The sequence below is a fragment of the Megalobrama amblycephala genome, linkage group LG2 (genome assembly GCF_018812025.1).
Source record: "Megalobrama amblycephala isolate DHTTF-2021 linkage group LG2, ASM1881202v1, whole genome shotgun sequence".
NCBI classification, from domain to species: Eukaryota; Metazoa; Chordata; class Actinopteri; order Cypriniformes; family Xenocyprididae; genus Megalobrama; species Megalobrama amblycephala.
Window position 1 is genome coordinate 34362032 of NC_063045.1, and position 19812 is coordinate 34381843.

Consider the following 19812-nt stretch of genomic DNA (forward strand, 5'->3'; position numbering starts at 1 on the left):
GTTATATGTTCAAATAATTGATATTTGTGACTAAAAAAAAATCACTTTATATTAAAGCAAGGTGTATTTTAATGAAAAACACAAAGCCATTTTTAATTTAAAAGAAGACAGAAGCCTCAAGTTTATAATTTTTAAATAATTTAATTTATTTACTAATTGTATAAATGATGGAACAAACAAAACGGATAAAAACAGTCCTTTAACTTTATTTTTTTTATCAGTTCAATTGTATAGAACATACGTCTGAGTGTCATAAATATTCTTTTTGTTGTCATGCCTGTATCTCTATAAGTATTCAAGATATCTTAATATCCTTCTAGATTCTCATTATAATAAACTTTCCTTTTGAAATATTCATTTTAAAGGCCCTATATAATTCAGTCCCATAGATATTGGGACCCCAATGTGACTCCATGTCCAAATTGTTGAATTTTATCCATTTTCTATGGTCAATAACCAAATGTAGGTAACTTTTTAAACAGCTGACAGTTATTGATACAAAACATCAAATGCTCAGAAATAAAGAGTAAAAGATTCATACCTGACAACTACAAAATACATAACGCTGAGTATCTAGAAGACACTGCGTTACGGGCTGATCTGACTACAGAATCGCGCCTTGAGCTTCCTGCAACATCTCTTTAAATACTCAGACCAAGACAGAAACTTCTTTCAAATGGAAACATGCGTTCACAATGGGAATTTGCATTAATCAGGGTCCCAGACTGGGTAGTTTACACCTTTTTGGGGACAGCCATTTTAATAAAATACCCAGTGAAAGGGGGCACACCCACTACAGAGAGCAAAATATCTCTAAACCTTTATTACCTTTTGGTTTACTTCTGTGGGGATGGACCAGTGTACCAGTCACACTTAGACATTTCAAACGATACCAAACATGTATAGTGTTGTATGATAATTGTTCACATTAAAGGGTTAGTTCACCCAAAAATGAAAATAATGTCATTTATTACTCACCCTCATGCCGTTCCACACCCGTAAGAACTTTGTTAATCTTCGGAACACAAATCAAGATATACAGTGGGTACGGAAAGTATTCAGACCCCCTTAAATTTTTCACTCTTGTTATATTGCAGCCATTTGCTAAAATCATTTAAGTTTTTTTTTTCCTCATTAATGTACACACAGCACCCCATATTGACAGAAAAACACAGAATTGTTGACATTTTTGCAGATTTATTAAAAAAGAAAAACTGAAATATCACATGGTCCTAAGTATTCAGACCCTTTGCTCAGTATTTAGTAGAAGCACCCTTTTGATCTAATACAGCCATGAGTCTTTTTCACACCTGGATTTGGGGATCCTCTGCCATTCCTCCTTGCAGATCCTCTCCAGTTCTGTCAGGTTGGATGGTAAACGTTGGTGGACAGACATTTTTAGGTCTCTCCAGAGATGCTCTGGTTTAAGTCAGGGCTCTGGCTGGGCCATTCAAGAACAGTCACGGAGTTGTTGTGAAGCCACTCCTTCGTTATTTTAGCTGTGTGCTTAGGGTCATTGTCTTGTTGGAAGGTAAACCTTCGGCCCAGTCTGAGGTCCTGAGCACTCTGGAGAAGGTTTTCGTCCAGGATATCCCTGTACTTGGCCGCATTCATCTTTCCCTCGATTGCAACCAGTAATCCTGTCCCTGCAGCTGAAAAACACCCCCACAGCATGATGCTGCCACCACCATGCTTCACTGTTGGGACTGTATTGGACAGGTGATGATCAGTGCTTGGTTTTCTCCACACATACCACTTAGAATTAAGGCCAAAAAGTTCTATCTTGGTCTCATCAGACCAGAGAATCTTATTTCTCACCATCTTGGCAAACTCCATGTGGGCTTTCATGTGTCTTGCACTGAGGAGAGGCTTCCGTCGGGCCACTCTGCCATAAAGCCCCGACTGGTGGAGGGCTGCAGTGATGGTTGACTTTCTATAACTTTCTCCCATCTCCCGACTGCATCTCTGGAGCTCAGCCACAGTGATCTTTGGGTTCTTCTTTACCTCTCTCACCAAGACTCTTCTCCCCCAATAGCTCAGTTTGGCCGGACGGCCAGCTCTAGGAAGGGTTCTGGTCGTCCCAAACGTCTTCCATTTAAGGATTATGGAGGTCACTGTGCTCTTAGGAACCGTAAGTGCAGCAGAACTTTTTTTTTAACCTTGGCCAGATCTGTGCCTTGCCACAATTCTGTCTCTGAGCTCTTCAGGCAGTTCCTTTGACCTCATGATTCTCATTTGCTCTGACATGCACTGTGAGCTGTAAGGTCTTATATAGACAGGTGTCCAATCAGTGTAATCAAACACAGCTGGACTCAAATGAAGGCATAGAACCATCTCAAGGATGATTAGAAGAAATGGACAGCACCTGAGTTAAATATATGAGTGTCACAGCAAAGGGTCTGAATACTTAGGACCATGTGATATTTCAGTTTTTCTTTTTTAATAAATCTGCAAAAATGTCAACAATTCTGTGTTTTTCTGTCAATATGGGGTGCTGTGTGTACATTAATGAGGAAAAAAAATGAACTTAAATGATTTTAGCAAATGGCTGCAATATAACAAAGAGTGAAAAATTTAAGGGGGTCTGAATACTTTCCGTACCCACTGTATTCGATGAAATCCGATGGCTCCGTGAGGCCTGCATAGCCAGCAATGACATTTCCTCTCTCAAGATCCAATAATGTACTGCAAACATATTTAAATAAGTTCATGTGAGTACAGTGGTTCAATATTAATATTATAAAGCGACGAGAATATTTTTGGTGCTCCAAAAAAAACAAAATAACGACTTATATAGTGAAGGCCGATTTCAAAACACTGCTTCAGGAAGCTTCGGAGCGTTTCATTTGTTAACACTAGTTAACTACTTGTTCAGTTAACATGAATGAACAATACAGCATTTATTAATCTAATTAATGTTAATTTCAACATTTACTAATACATTATTAAAATCAAAAGTTGTGTTTTGTCATTAGTTAATGCAATGTGAACTAACATTAACATTAACTAACAAATATTTTGTTCATTGTTAGTTCATGTTAGTTAATACATTAATGTTAATGGAGGAATCGATATGCTTAAGGCTTTGGTAAAAAGTATATTTGGAGTTTTATTAATTAGTGAATGATACTGACTTTTTTGGGGGTACTGAAACTATTTTCTTAACCAAGTGAAGAAAGTGATTATGATATAATGTATAATGTAAATTCAAATTATTTTTATATAGCCTATGTATATGTACGTATGTTTTTAAGTAGGCTTGATGTTTCTTGTGTAATGTAATAACAATGTAATGTTTTTTATGTGTTTGTAAATAAAAGAGTCTTAAAAGTCAAGTCTCTCTCTCTTTCTCCCTCCCTCCCTTCCTTCAGGTTATGAACTAACCTAATATTAGAAAATTATTATATTCCCGACCATTTTATCAGTGAAAAATTTGTTGTGAAACAGTGACACCTGCTGGTTACCGTGCAAACCTAAGTAACAAAAACGGAACTATTGTGTTCCTCCGGAATGATTTCGCAGACGTACTGCAGTGGTGTCGTGTAACGTTTGTTGATGTCCGTAATTAAACCATTGACAGGACATCTCATGATCAAATGTGGCATTAAATACATACATATAATCCATGGTTCATAGCGATAATGTTATCCAGATCTTAATATCTGCATGTAGTCCCGATGGTGAAAGGAAAGCAGAGAAGAGTTTTGCGCTATGTGGAGGAGGGGAGTCTGATGAAGTTAAAGTCATTCCTTCGTAAACACAAAGATCTGGAGCTGAACTTCACCCAGGGGAAGAAGCACAGAGGTCCTTTACACATTGCCTGTTCTCACGGGGATGATGCAATTCTCAGACTGCTGCTAAAACATGGAGCAGATCCCCTGCAAACCGACCGGAAAGGAGAGACACCTCTACATCTGGCAGCAAAAAGAGCCCTCAAACATGGCAAAAGAGGTATGAGACCGTGCTCTCTAATACCAAGAAACTCGTATTTGCATCTGTGTTTAATGCTGTTCACATTATCAATCGCAGCTTATGGTGACCTGTTGGTGCCACTACGAAAAAACTGTCCAGAAGCCATGGATATTGCCAATAAAGCAGGAGTGACTCCTCATGACCTCCTCCAGTGGATGAAGCCTGAGCAGGTGCTGAGAAAATAGAGACATAATGAACTAATGGTTTAGTTAAATTAAGAACAGATTGTGCTGTCATGTTGAGTAAAGCATCTTCATTTGAGTTTATAATATGTTCTATATTTATTTAATTGAAACAGGGGAACGTCAAAAATGAATCCTCGTATGTTGATCCAGAGCAACAATGGAGAGAGAAGCTGTTAGGCGAATGCCAGGATGAGTTTTTTGAGACATTCGGACAGTATGATGGTAAGCTTGTACATCCTGCACTATTATTTACATTATATTTTGTGAAATGACTGGTTATCCTACATATCACAGTCCTTTATATAGATGTGTCACTTAAAGAAAAGGAAACATATCTAATTTAAAACACATGTATCAAGTTCTTTGAAGTTTACTATGTATTCATGTTGGTTTCTAATGGTTTTGAAAAAACTTTTAGAACCTTTTGAGGAAAATTTTCAATTTAATGACTAAAAATGTCATGTTGTGTAAGCATCACAGTATAAAATAATAACATATTTTCCTTATACCTTGAATACATGTGAGTGTAGTGTACACATCTTGGATATAATACATTAGTTTTTAGGTATTACAAAATATTTCGAAAAGTGTTATTGGTAACACTTTACAGTAAGGTCTCATTTGTTAACATTAGTTAAAGGTGCTAAAGAGGATGTTTTGTTTTATACATTTTTGCAATATTACTTGAAACTGTCTTTACTAACTGATAAAAGACTATTTATTAGGTGCACTGAAAGGAATAATATTAATATACATCATCTGTGCACGAGGTAGGGCCTTAAAAACATCAGCCAATCGTTTACACAATCATCGCGTAAACGATTGGCCCTCTGGCTTGTCAATCACTGCCATGACGATCCTTGTGAGAGACGCGCGGCTGCGCGCTCCAGTAACTTTCCACACTCCACAAGCGCTGCATGCAATGTTTTTGTCAGGAGACAGGAGTAACAACTGCAGACTATGAGTCACCTGCGGTGAATCCGACATAATGAATCCACGGCTTTAAGTCGCGCACACACTTAACGATTGTAAGGCCGATTATGAATGTAAATTGATACTTATGACTGATCGCGCTCAAACGCGTCCAGTCAGAGCCAGTTGCGTTCAGTCTGCGATTACAGTCGGTGTTCAAATTCCATGTGAAAGTATATAAATCTGCTTCAGTCACAGAAAACAATCACGTGTATGTTGAGCATAGTCAGAATGTTTTAGCTAGTTGTTAAATGTGTGCCCGGCTTAATAACACAGCGAATGCCGGTGGTAAACACTCGTGTTCCGATACTTGTGCACGAGTTTTGGGAGGCGTTCCCTCTAAATGAGCTGTGAAGGAGGGGGGTTGTTCTTACCCATGCGCTCATTTCAAAAACTCAGTCCAACAAAAGAACCTCTTTAGCACCTTTAATGTATTAACTAACATGAACTAAAAATGAACAAAACATTTGTTACAGTATTTATTAATCTTTGTTAATGTTAGTTAATAAAAATAAAGTTAATAATGTTAGTTCACAGTGCATTAACTAATGACAAACACAACTTTTGATTTTAATAATGTAGCCTATTAGTAATTGTTGAAATTAACATTAATTTAGATTAGTAAATTCTGTATAGGTATTGTTTATTCTTAATTCATGTTAGCTAAAGTAGTTAACAAAGGAAACCTTATTGTAAAGTGTTACTGTGTTATTTAACAAATATTATACATTATTATTAATTCATAATATCATTAAGTTTCTGGGGAGTCGCACAGCTTGACACTTTACAGCCTGCTTAAATGATCTGATCTGAACTTATTGACCTTGACACACAGTCATAAAGGTCTTCTCTATGACATCACTTCCTATTTTTAGACATTTTGGGTGCATCACATGACTTTCATTTTGTGGACATATTGTAAAATATTAAACAGTTGGTGCTAAACAATTATGCCAAAATACTTAATACTTAAATCATATTTTTTGTCAAGAATTGTATAGGTGTATTTAAGTCAATGTATGTACGAATTGCATATTTAATGTATTTTTGAATCAAATTAGCAAACATATTAATTGATAAATATTTAATTACTTTATTACTTTATAGTAAAAATGATCATGAATTGACTTTTTTATACTTTTAAACTGTAGCCATGGGATGTTCCCCCTTCCCAGACCTTTGTGTAACTCCTGCCAATCAGATAAAGTGAGCAAGTCAGTGAACTGATTGGTCCACAGGCAAATAATGCATGAATATGTCCCTGTTCCCTCCAGGTGATTTCTTATGGGATGAGAAAGATGAGGAAGACTTTGGAAACTGGGCGGATCGGATCAGGCGAGAGTATTTTACTAAGCAAAGGGCCAGAGAACAGAGACAAGCGGCTTCCTTAGGACACAAGAAGTCAAAGGGGCGGAAGGAGACGGAGGAAGATGAGAAGAGCCGTAGGGAGCTGAGAGCCCGTCTGGAGAGGGAGCACGAGGAGTACCTGCAGCGTGCCGCTCGTAAGGAGGAGGAGACACGGCAGGGAAGGAAGAAACGCTATGAGGAGCGCTGTGCCGCCACATTTCACGGCTCCTCCAGCAAGGGACCTGAAGGACTGCTGGGATATGATGACATCCCGTGGCCTGCTCCCCGCGGGTCGCTGGAGGACATGGTGGCCGTTATGTTGCACGGTGCTGACCGATCTGATTTATCCACTTTCCGAAAGGTGCTCCGTCGGCAGCAGGCCCTCTGGCACCCGGACAAGTTTTTCCAGCGATGTGGAGGCCGTCTGGTGGACTCTGATAGACAGAGGATCCTCGACACAGTCACTGGACTCTCACAGGAGCTCAACAGACTCGCACAAAACCTCAGATGACATTGATTCTATGCTTTGAATTAGTTTCATTTTCAAGCTTTTATGTGCTTAACACACCTTTTGAACATTCAAATAAAAATAAATTCTATCTTAACCTAATTCAGTTCTGTAATAGTTGCTTTATTGAAGTAAGGGTGGCCGAGCGAGGAGGGATATTTTTTTTACAGTAATTTTTTACAATATTGCAAACAGATATTTTTAGAATATCATGCAAGATCAGCAAAACAAATCTTAACTAAATTCATCATGGTTTAAAGTGTCACAAAAAATCTTTACATTTTTATATTAAAGGCACAATATTTAAGATTTTTTGATTTAAAATCCAAAAAACACTAGAACAATGTTATATGGTGTGTGTATATATATATATATATATATATATATATATATATATATATATATATATATATACATACAAACCCGATTCCAAAAAAGTTGGGACACTGTACAAATTGTGAATAAAAAAGAATGCAATAATTTACAAATCTCATAAACCTATATTTTATTCACAATAGAATATAGATAACATATCAAATGTTGAAAGTGAGACATTTTGAAATGTCATGCCAAATATTGGCTCATTTTGGATTTCATGAGAGCTACACATTCCAAAAAAGTTGGGACAGGTAGCAGTAAGAGGCCGGAAAAGTTAAATGTACATATAAGGAACAGCTGGAGGACCAATTTGCAACTTATTAGGTCAGTTGGCAACATGATTGTGTATAAAAAGAGCCTCTCAGAGTGGCAGTGTCTCTCAGAAGTCAAGATGGGCAGAGTATCACCAATTCCCCCAATGCTGCGGCGAAAAATAGTGGAGCAATATCAGAAAGGAGTTTCTCAGAGAAAAATTGCAAAGAGTTTGAAGTTATCATCATCTACAGTGCATAATATCATCCAAAGATTCAGAGAATCTGGAACAATCTCTGTGCATAATGGTCAAGGCCGGAAAACCATACTGGATGCCCGTGATCTTCGGGCCCTTAGACGTGACTTCATCACATACAGGAATGCTACTGTAATGGAAATCACAACATGGGCTCAGGTATACTTCCAGAAAACATTGTCGGTAAACACAATCCACCGTGCCATTCCGCTGCCGGCTAAAACTCTATAGGTCAAAAAAGAAGCCGTATCTAAACATGATCCAGAAGCGCAGGTGTTTTTTCTGGGCCAAGGCTCATTTAAAATGGACTGTGGCAAAGTGGAAAACTGTTCTGTGGTCAGACGAATCAAAATTTGAAGTTCTTTTTGGAAAACTGGGATGCCATGTCATCCGGACTAAAGAGGACAAGGACAACCCAAGTTGTTATCATCGCTTAGTTCAGAAGCTTGCATCTCTGATGGTGTGGGGTTGCATGAGTGCGTGTGACATGGGCAGCTTACACATCTGGAAAGGCACCATCAATGCTGAAAGGTATATCCAAGTTCTAGAACAACATATGCTCCCATCCAGACATTGTCTCTTTCAGGGAAGACCTTGCATTTTCCAACATGACAATGCCAGACCACATACTCCATCAACTACAACATCATGGTTGCATAGAAGAAGGATCCGGGTACTGAAATGGCCAGCCTGCAGTCCTGGGGCCGTATTCACAAAACATTTTATCTTACCACTAAGAGTTCTCCTAAATAGCAGTAAAAGTTCTTAGCTAAGAGTTTTCTCTTAAAACCTATTCACAAAGCTGCTGAGACAAACTTTTACTAAGGACTAGACAGAAGTCTTAAGCTAAGAGTAAGGGCGGGGTTGACCTCGTTGCTATGAAGTATACACACAGTGATTGGCTGATGGGGGAGGAGTCAACGATTTAATCATAGAAATATTGTAGAATGAGGTGTCATGTTTCCATTTTAAAATAAAGGTTTTAAAATACAAATGTTGCCCTATTCAAATAAATATTTTTTTAATAAAAATGTTGCCATAGTCAAAATAAAATGTTGCCATATTGTTGCCATAAAGGTTTTAAAATAGGTTAGTGTCACTAATTAAACTAGTATATACACTTAATTGCCCACCTCTTGGATGTCTGCATCTCAACATAATGCAGAATTCAAGCGACAAATTATGTTTTATAAACAAAGTGTGGGAGAAACACATTCGAACAGTTTTTCTAATCAGCTTGAGAGGAGGAATATATACACAGACGAAAGCCGACTCGCCTATAGTTACTTTGACAGTTTTCTGCATCCCTCCGGCAACCCGCTCCTCACTCTCGGCTGGGGATACGGAGATAACTTTGGGTTTGGGCTAAATTCCAAGCTCGGAGCCCTCAATCCCCTTGGACAGCACACCAAATACGCTTATTATATATTATTATATATATATATATATATATATATATTTTACTTTATTCAATCATTTGTAAGTGTGAACTCATGAAAACCATTGCCACGGGTAATCAGACAATATTTATTTATTTGTTAAAGTTTTTTTTTTTGCGTCTCATCGTAGATTCAAATCTATAAATAAAAATGCATTGCATTTATGAAGAAAATTTCAGCAACTAAGGCTCTATCGCTATTGCCTCAATGGTGTACAGTGTCTTTGGGTGGATTAGGACTGTTTGTGATTTGGTCTTAGTGACTTAGGAGTCCTCTTGACTACTAGCGTTTCACAGATTTAGGAGCTACTTTTAGCGCTAAAATGCTTTGTGAAATACTCTTAGAGCAAAAATTTAGGACTCCTAAAATTAGGACTGACACGCTGTTAGGTTTTTGCTCCTAATTCGTGCCTCATCCCAGACCTCTTATTTGGCAATTGAATGAGCAATCACTCAGCGCTGAGGGAGAATATAGTCTCATTTTATTGATAAGAAAAGAGAGAATATATAGAAAGAGTACAAGGGGTGTAGTATAGTTTCAGCCAATGAGAAAGAGAATACATCATATAGATCATGGTATAGGAATGTGATACATATAGAAAAACAAGTCTAAATATGGTCATCTATTGGTCAGGTACCCATGAGGTCCCTTAAAATCCCAAGGACCTTCTCCTATTCTGGTGATGCAGAAAAGCAGGGACCATTCCCTGTTTCACATTCACTCCTAGTAGAGCCTTATATGGAAATGGTTCTGGTACATAGAAAACCATATGTTAAAACATAGTATACAACTTTGAAAGAGGAAAAAAAAGGAGCCTCAGTCCACATACTTTCAATGCTGAGACCAACATAAAATCTATCAATTGCCCCTTTTGGCAATAAAATTGCCACACCCAAGTCTCAGCATTACTTTTCTCATATCCAAATATAATCACTTTCTTTACTTTCAAAATCATAACATTCTTCAGCAAACATTTCCTTCATTTTCCTTCAAAATTACTAACATTTAACAGGTCTATTCATCAAAGCATATTGAGAGGATACAAAAGTATTCATAGCACGATTAATCAAAGCTCTAATAAATGGAATAATACAACAGATAATAAATGCCATAATTAATAGGATCACACCTATAGGAATCAAAGCAGATACAAGCATTTGTTGCCATCCTGTGAGCCATGCTAAGAACCCACTTTGATTATCAGTAATTTCTCGTTCTTGTAATTCTTGAGCAATTCTAGTCATATTTTTTAAACCCTCTGAAATTAAATGACCATATGCATCATTTTCAGGGATATAAGTACAACAAGAGGTACCAACAATAACACAAACTCCTCCTCCTGCCGTGGTTAATTGATCTAAAACTAGCCTGTTTTGCAGGGCAGTTAAACGGAGCCCTCGGAGTTCCTGTTGAACACCAGCCAATGTGTCTCTTGTAGTATTGATAAATGAAATTAGCTCATATCTTGTAACCTCAACTTCAATTTGAAGACTAGAGACACCTATTCCTGGAAACACTGCTTCAAAGAATCTTTCAGTACCAGTCCAGAGTCGATGTTGCATTGGTACTGGATTATCTCTACTCAAACTACTAGTTGAACCGCGGCTAGAGAGGGAGCGTTTCTTTTTCTGTTTTTGTTTCGTCATAACGTGAGGTTTGTGTGGTCTAATAACCATGGAATATTCTTCCAAAGTTACTAGAGCACATCTTCCACTCCAATCTTCTGGAAGAGTAGTGTAGACTCTATGTCCACACAGCCAAAACCAATCTTTGACAGCTCTAGTTCCCCGTGAAGAAGGAGCATATCTGTAGCAATTTTGACCTGGCACAAGTGCACAATATTTAGAACACACATCTTGAATAAAAGGATTAGCCCATCCATAAGCAATCATAGTAGATACAGGATTTGGTGTTCTTTTAGAACACTCAGTCATATTAGCTTTTGGATAATGCAAAATACAACTCATACAACAAGACATATTTTCTATCTCACAATGATGGTATGTTCGATTACATTTACTTTTAGGAATTACCCCCAGTCTCACTGTTCCAGTTTCTCTTTCCATACATAACAGTGAGTCTGGAATAGAGCCAATGGTTGTCACTTTAGCATGTACTTGCGTTGCAAGCATCATTATTCTACTTTTTCCACAACTCCATATTGCACTTCTATTTGGAGCCATCATTCCAGTAATGCTAACAAAAATAGGGCATTCTAATTCTTCTTCTGTTCTTGGTGATTTAACCTCTACATGTGGTCCAGAAGCACTATGTGGCATTTTGGTGCAAACATAACAGTCACCTGTTTTTCCTTCAGATTTGGCAGTGTAGTTGGCTAATCTCCACCACATGTTAGCTGCAAAGGCATGTGGTTCTTCTTCATAATGTACCCAAGTTTCATTACCAGTGCTAACAGCAGCTTGTATGTGAATAAACACATTTGTCAGCACAACCAGGTAAAATATCAATTTAGCAATCATGGCTAGAGAGCTTCAATGATAATTATTGCTGGTTTTAGATCTCTAGCAATCTCTTTCTTCTTCTCCTCATTGAACGTCTTGGTTCACCTTCCTTCGGATCTTTCCTTGGCTCACTGGCTTCCTTCTCCTCATTGACCAGAACGTTCCCCTGGGATGGAGCTGCTTTCAGTCGACTGGCATGGATCCACTGCGGCTGGAAGTCAGTCAGCACTCCTGTTCTTGTCACAGCAATCACCGTGGCGGGCCCCAGATATTTCGGCTCACCCAGTTTTGTGGGCTTCAGACACTTTATCAGCACCTGTTGTCCTGGAACGAAAGGATGAGTGGGTTTTTCTGCAGGAAGAGGGAGAGAGAGAGACACATCACCATTGATGCTATTCAAAGTTTTAATTAGGGAATCCACATAATCCGTGATGATCACCTCCATGTCACCTGTGGAAAAATTGCCAGCGCGACCTCTGACCCATGGGGTCGGGAAAGGTCTACCCATAAGGATTTCAAACGGAGACATCTTTGTTGTTGCTGATGGTGACATTCTAATTTCTGTCAATACGGCAGGCAGCAGATCAACCCAATTTCTGCCTGTATCAAGACATGCTTTATTAAGACGATCTTTGATAACCCTATTCATATTCTCAACTTGTCCACTAGATGGAGCATGAAATGGTATATGTAATCTCCAGGTAATATTAAGCTCCTTGGCTAACAACTGCGTGACTTTGGAAGTGAACGGTGTTCCATTATCACTATCGATAACCATTGGTATACCAAAACGCGGTATAATGTCCTTAGCCAGAACTTTAACTACCGTCTGTGCATTTTCTTTTCCACACGGAAAAGCTTCAGGCCATTTAGAAAATCTGTCAACAATCACAAGCAAATATTTATTATTTCCGCAAGGAGGCATATGCGTAAAATCATTTTTGCAAGTGTTGGAATGGTAGCTCAGGATGTGGTAAAGCGTCATGTTTAGTTGCCTTGTGCTTGTTAGTTTGAGCACACACCAGACAAGCATCCAATATCAACAGAGTATTTCTTTGAATATTTGCTATGCAATTAGATCGATTCAACATTTGTATCACTTTCTTTTTTGACACATGTGATACACCATGATAATGTCTACATAGCATAACAATCGCAGATGCAGGTAATGCAAGTCTACCCTGTTTGTCTCTCAAGATTCCAACTTGATCTGGTTTTACTTCATTGTCTGACCAGTAAGTCAAATCAGCTTGCGTAGGGTTAGCTTGTAATATTTTAATGTCCAAATCATTAGTCAATAATGAATTCATCATAGGCACATCTGTGCCCCTTTCGCTTACATGTGGACTTAATATTACTTCTTTAGCAGCCCATTTCGCTACTTCATCTACAAATCTATTTCCTTTGGCTTCATCTGTTTCTCCTGACGTATGTCCTGCTACTTTAATAACAGCGAGTTTTGATGGTTGTTGTGCTGCATTAATGAGCTCCGCTACAATACTATGGTGAGCAATTGGCTTTCCATCTGAGGTTTTAAAATTTCTTTCTTCCCACAATTTAGCAAAATCATGTACTATGCTATACGCATATTTAGAGTCAGTGTATATATTAACACACTGATCTTTTGCCAATTGACAAGCTCTCGTTAAAGCAATTAATTCTGCAACTTGCACTGACTTGTATGGCAAAGAGTATGCCTCAATTACACGATCAGGTAATTCAACAATAGCATACCCACACAAGTATACATTATCATTTGGCTTGAAACAGGATCCATCAATATACCAATTCTTCCCCTCCTCCAGGACAGATGCAGAAACATCTGGCCTGCAGGCAGTCGAAATCTGGATTCTGTCCAGGCACTCGTGGTCATCACTCTCAAATTCACCCTGCGTCAGCAACCTGTGCAAATGTACAGTAGGGCCATGAATAACATAAGTTGGCTTCAAAATCAAATTAGCAGTAGCTAATAATATAGCCTCATAGCCAGAGTGGCGTTGAGCAGTCATATGTTGAGTAGAAATATTACTCATAATGACTCCTACCTGATGAGTAGCAGTTCGTAGGATTTTATCATACATGGAACAGTTGGGCACCCATATTCGGCAATAATTAACCAGTCCCAGGAAGCTTTGCATCTGCTTCCATGTCGATGGGTGCTTGAAAGTAGCAATAGCTTTCACTCTGTCAGCAGACAATTGCACTTTGCCCTGTGACAGTTCATGTCCAAGGTACTCGACCCTCCTCTGTACCCACTGTAGTTTCTCTCTTGATGCCTTGAAACCAGCCTCTGCCAAAATATTGCAGACAATTTTAGAGGCAGCAGCACACATGTCCTCAGTTGCACCAGTGATGAGGATGTCATCTGCATATTGAAGCAGACAGGTGTTTGGAGGAAGTTTGGCATTTTTCAGAGTTGCGTGCACTACAGCAGAGAAAACAGCCGGAGAATCCCTGAACCCTTGTGGGAGTCTTGTCCACGTTAATTGTGAATTTTCCAAGGTAAAAGCAAACAATGGCTGTGTTTGGCGATCAACAGGAATGCTGAAGAAAGCACTGGAAATATCTAAAACAGTAAAAAAGGAATGTTCAGAAGGAATAGAATTAATTATAGTTTGCACATCAGGTACAATAGGAGACAATGGTGTTACCAACTCATTAACTTTTCTCAAATCTTGAGTTAAACGCCAAGAACCCTTTTCTTTTTTTTAATTGGATTAATTGGTGTATTATAAGGTGAATGAGTGTGCACCAGGATGCCTTGAGCCAGTAATTTATCAATAACAGGAAGAATACCCTCCACCTTTTCTTTTGAGAGGGGGTACTGTTTCTGATACACAGGCTTGTCTGTGATTAGCTTAGCAACATAGGGCTGGACATCAATGAATCCTGCGTCATCCTTATGGGCCGCCCACAACTTGGGGTTGACGCCCTCAATTTCCTGTTTGAGCTCAGTTGCAGAATCATCCTCAAGGAGAGCATTTCCTGTATCAACAGTGAGAGAAAAGGCTGCAGGAAAAATAAGTTGTAGAGAGTCAGCATTAAAATTAAGTTGAATACCTAATTTATGTAAGAGATCGCGTCCCAGAAGAGAAAATGGGGAATTCGGTATTATCGAAAAAGCATGCATTTTAAACAATGATGGGATATCATTAGAAGTAACCGGAAATGTTGGTGTCATTTCACATCTCACAGGTACACCATTGATGCCCACAGAGTTTACATGTTTTCCTGTAATCGAGCCCTCATAGACAAGAGAGGATAACGACGAGATCGTTGCCCCCGTATCTATGAGAAAAACATAGGGTTTATGGTCAACATTTAATTCAATAAATGGCAAAACAGTTGACACATTCGGATAACTCAAAGAAATCAATGAAAAATTATCAGAAGAGGGCTCAGTCGAACTCAGTCATTGTTGCCAGGAAATGGGATACACTGGATTTTGTCTGTCAGTGTTTGCAGAAGGGAGCGCAAGTGGGGGCTTTTGCTTCAAGCCACCACCAGAGCCCTTCTTCTTCTGCTTTTCTGACCTCTGCCTCAAATTCCAAGCCTTTTTCCTACAGTCACGTTCCAGATGTCCTGGCTTGCCACAATAAAAACAGCGTCTCACATTTCCAAATTGTTGTGGACGAGGATTCACAGCAGCATTCACTTGAAGCATTGCAGGAGTTTTGCCCCTGGAGACATCAAAAGCTCCAGCAGAGGAAAGCTCACGCAAGCGTCATCCCAATTCATCAACAGAAATGGTAGTAATATTCGGAGTTGTTATACGAATTAACTGCGCAGTGTCTTTGTTCATATTATTTAAGAACGTATTTAAGAACAATGGACAATTTTGTTCAATAGGAATCGCAGATTCCTCAACCCATGCATGTTTAAATCTATTAAAGAATGCAACAGGGCTTTCACCAGTTCTCTGTTTGGTATTGGCTGCATGCGAGATGTCTTGTTTAGCAGAAGACACTTTTAACAAAAAAGCAGTCAATTGCTTGAAAAAATCTTTAAGTTTACCTGAGCTGGCCCAAACCCAATCACCTGCTTCGTCCTCATCTTCCTCCGAATCAGTAATTAGAAGCACTTGTGAAGGTTTAGACAAATCAAGGGGCTTCGAATCTCCAGCTTTCTGAGATACAACACGACGAACAGGCGGTGTATCGTAGATGGGGTTTAAGTAATAAACTTCTTCAATCATTTCCTCCTCTGTGATTTCCGCAGGCAGTGTTTTAGTCAAAATAAAACGATAATCTCGTCCCGTCAATTGACTGTAGGCAGTTAACCGTTGCAGCACTGCCACAAATTGATGTGGTGACCTAGCCGGATCAGGCAGATCTTTGCAAATAGCCACTGCCTCCGTAACACTCAGAGGAGTAATTTTGTAACCATCTGGAAGCTGTACAAACGGAAAAACTTCAGTTGTGGACGGCAACTGCGGATACAATCGATTGGTCAAGGGCTTTGGAATTTCAGCAGAAACAACGCATTCATATGGAGGAAGGGACGTATCAGGTTTCAACTGAGACTGAGAGAGAGAGCTGTCTTGTTTTTTCAACTCTGGACCCTTATCCCAATAAGTTTTCATCTTCATCCAAGCTTTATACGCATCTTTCATATAATCAATTGGCCATCCTGGGTCACCCCAAGAACCCCAGACGTTTGCAGACTGTTATAAAAAGAAGAGGGGATGCCACACAGTGGTAAACATGGCCTTGTCCCAACTTTTTTTGAGATGTGTTGATGCCAAGAAATTTAAAATCAACTTATTTTTCCCTTAAAATGATACATTTTCTCAGTTTAAACATTTGATATGTCATCTATGTTGTATTCTGAATAAAATATTGAAATTTGAAACTTCATCATTGCATTCTGTTTTTATTCACAATTTGTACAGTGTCCCAACTTTTTTGGAATCGGGTTTGTTTATATATATATATATATATATATATATACAGTATATAGTTGACTTGTGTACTTACATTATCCCAAATGTTTCCAAGAATGTTTAAATCCAGAGAAATAAGTCTTTTTTACATAGGACACGGACCATGTCCATGCGTAGCCTTTCAATGACATCATACCCGCGTTACCCTCGGTTTCCGGTTTTATTTTTTAGAAACCATAGAAAAACCAAAGACGCTTTAATATATTATGTGTTCACTGTTAGCCCGGATAAGTTGAATTTACTTAAAAAATTTGAGGAAACTGGTTGCCCTAAAAAAATTAAGTAATGTTAACTTAATAATTCGAGTTCATTTAACTTAAAATGTTTTGTAATATTAATTACGTTGTAGTTATTACACCTAGTATATTTAAGTTCAATGTACTAAGCAAGTTAACTTACCACCAATCAAAATTCATCCATGCCTCCCATCATACATTGCTGCATGAATAAATTATGAGCTGAATTGTCTTAGTAATTTTCTTTATTCTCACTATTTAAATTTTGCTGTTTTTCTGTGACTTTTTAGTAGCTTGTTTTCTAATGTTCAGAGTTGATCTGTTTATCAGAATATGTTGCCTGTCACCGTTGTTGAGATTCATACGCTGATTCTTGATGTCTGTGTGTGCCTAAAATATATATATATATTTTGTGATAAGGACAACTTTTTAAAAAAAAAATTGTATTGTAAAAGTTGATCTGCCGATGTAGAATCACAGTGCTGCTGTAATCAATAATGTAAATATAACTCAGAGATTGGGCGCTAAATGAGTTCAGTGATTCAGATCAAATAATGATTATGTGAAAATCATCTTTTCTCTTTGCTTGGTTTTAATGCAGTTAAAACTGCCCAAACAAAATCTAATATTAAAAAGTCAAGGGTTAAGAGCTCAACTAAAACAAACCCTGACCTCGATGATGGTAACTTAAAAATTGTGATTTTCTCCTTTGGTGAAAAACTATAAAAAGGTAAATGTTTGGAAAAAATGTCTGTAGAATAGCCAAAACAAATGTTCCAACTGCTCATCAACAGCTCCTTGAATTCACACACACCACAACAAAATGGCGTCATTACCTGCCGCAAACCAGTGTGTAGGAGGCATGGTCAGGAGAAAAACTTCATAATTTAAGTGCATTTAACTTAACACATTCAAATACACCCACAAATTAGTAGAATATACTTATATTTTATAAGTAATGCAACCAAACTTAAATATTTTAAGTATATTGTAATTATATTTTTTAAGTAAATATAAAATCCGGGCTAAGAGAGTGCAGACAGGTGAGCAACTGTTTGGATAGATACATTCATCGACATAAAACTAATCGTGTTATATAGCTCAACACAGAATGTCTTATTGTTTAAATCTTGTTTTCTTGATTTACCGCGAGTACCATGTTTTACCATGCCTAATATCGATCTAGCTTACTGCGGTGTGCAACAAGTGTCTCACAGTAGCTGCTAAGCGAAAGCACAGAGTAAGTGCTTTTGAGAGGTGTGCCGCGCTCTTCTCTCGTTAGCAATCGCTCAGCGGCCTCATTTCTGCTCACACAGCACTCGGCCCTACTCTGCTTCATACTACAGTACCGTTAATAATCTCATTCATGAACATGATTTCTGCCCAAGTCCCATCCTGATTCTTTCCCACTGGCTGTAGACATGAAGACAACACCTCCCATGATTCCCCGAAATTAAGGTGTCACCAAGCTAAACCTTTGTTTTGTATAAGCAACATCTAGCAGTGAAAATTTACATATTGTGCCTTTAACACATTCATTGTCATTATTTTAGTTTTTTATAGAAGCAAAATACAATAGATATTTTAAAAAATATTTACTGATCATGATTCATCTCTAAATTGGTATAAATTAGAGGTTTTCAACCTTTACAGAAACTGGGAACAGAAAATAATCTGAAATAGGTTTAAGGTGAAGTACTGAAATTATTAACTGGAAATAAATAAATAACTGGAAAAAAAAATTAAACCTAAATAGCAATAATAAAAAATAAATTAAAATAAAATGTCAAAAGCACATAATGAAATTACTAAAAATTAAGCTAAAATTGACATAAAACTAAAAATATAAAAACAAAAAACTAATTTAAAATATTAATAAAATTAAAATAAAAACTAAAATAACACCTTACAAATTCTAATATCAACTTTAAAGTTCATGATAACTCTGGATTTATTAATCTACAATTGATGGGTTCCTTACCTGCTTTGTAATCTGAACCATTTTGACCTAAATAGATGCTGCGCCATATTTCAAACTAATACCGTCAGTCACTTTGCACAAATTGCATAATAGTATAATGAAACACTACACTTCTCAGCTATTATGACTTCTAGCATTTTCCTATGATAAATATCAGAACAATTAATAGAACATAAGAAAATATAAGTAAATTTGTGGTGTACTACATGGTGTGAGAAGCCAGTGGGCTGAATGACATTACTGTCACATCAGGACCTTTACAATCTCATTGCATCTTTAACTTGTTCGTCTTATTGCACTGGTGGTGTTTATTATTAAGAACTTTTAACAAAGGTTTGTTTTGCCCTATAAATTTTCTCATTTTCAGGCATTTAAACAAAGGACAGACAGATGGCCTGCCCCTGGTCTGAAAGAATACGCCACAGAATATATTAAATGATGATATGGTTGCCAGATTGCAGAAAACCCCTAACCTGCTTGCTAAACAATCAAGAAATTAGAAAGTGCACTACACAGTTTAGGATATATTATTATTATTAGATCTGTCACATACATTTTCTAACTCAATTTTATATTTATTTCAAAGATGCTTTATTTTTACTTTATTATTTTATTATTTTTTAATTCAAATTTTAAAACTGCCAGTGCAACACAAAAATGACTGAGTGGAAATTTAAACAGATAAAATAAAGCTGTGGGTTTGTAGAATAATGTTCATATTATTACAGTGGCATTAATTGTATCATTATAATTTTATTAAATATAGTTACACTTGACGGAAGGCATGCAGTGATTTAACAGACTAAATAAAAATATATATAATGAAATTAATATTACATTAAACACATATTAAAATTATATTAATATAATTTAATATATTGA

At 37.5% G+C, this 19812-nt stretch overlaps 2 protein-coding genes across 3 annotated transcripts; one reads left to right on the forward strand and one right to left on the reverse strand.

Annotated features, from left to right (window-relative positions):
* The first annotated feature begins 3503 nt into the window (after positions 1–3503).
* Positions 3504–7086, forward strand: nfkbil1 (nuclear factor of kappa light polypeptide gene enhancer in B-cells inhibitor-like 1). The gene is made up of 4 exons (XM_048172391.1): positions 3504–3951; positions 4030–4142; positions 4271–4379; positions 6404–7086. The coding sequence occupies exons 1-4, from the start codon at positions 3678–3680 to the stop codon at positions 6985–6987; spliced, it is 1080 nt and encodes a 359-aa protein (XP_048028348.1). The 5' UTR covers positions 3504–3677; the 3' UTR covers positions 6988–7086.
* A 4143-nt stretch (positions 7087–11229) lies between these two features.
* Positions 11230–16449, reverse strand: LOC125256409 (protein NYNRIN-like). Of its 2 annotated transcripts, none has more exons than XM_048172401.1 (2): positions 15786–16449; positions 11230–12122 (listed from the first exon to the last, which is right to left on the reverse strand). In XM_048172401.1, exons 1-2 carry the CDS (start codon positions 16381–16383, stop codon positions 11824–11826), a joined length of 897 nt encoding a protein of 298 aa, XP_048028358.1. In that variant the 5' UTR covers positions 16384–16449; the 3' UTR covers positions 11230–11823. The 2 variants fall into 2 exon arrangements, with proteins under 2 accessions (XP_048028358.1, XP_048028355.1); XM_048172398.1 differs by lacking the exon at positions 15786–16449 and adding an exon at positions 13817–14315 and having other exon boundaries at positions 11230–13673.
* Between the last annotated feature and the right edge of the window lie 3363 nt (positions 16450–19812).

What these genes read in the sequence shown, in the direction of transcription:
- nfkbil1 (XM_048172391.1), top strand. Translation starts at nt 3,678, where the DNA reads ATGGTGAAAGGAAAGCAGAGAAGAGTTTTGCGCTATGTGGAGGAGGGG. An exon ending in CCTCAAACATGGCAAAAGAG is followed by an intron (nt 3,952 to 4,029) that starts GTATGAGACCGT and finishes TATCAATCGCAG; the next exon opens with CTTATGGTGACCTGTTGGTG. An exon ending in GACATTCGGACAGTATGATG is followed by an intron (nt 4,380 to 6,403) that starts GTAAGCTTGTAC and finishes TGTTCCCTCCAG; the next exon opens with GTGATTTCTTATGGGATGAG.
- LOC125256409 (XM_048172398.1), bottom strand. Translation starts at nt 12,804, where the DNA reads ATGCTTGTCTGGTGTGTGCTCAAACTAACAAGCACAAGGCAACTAAAC.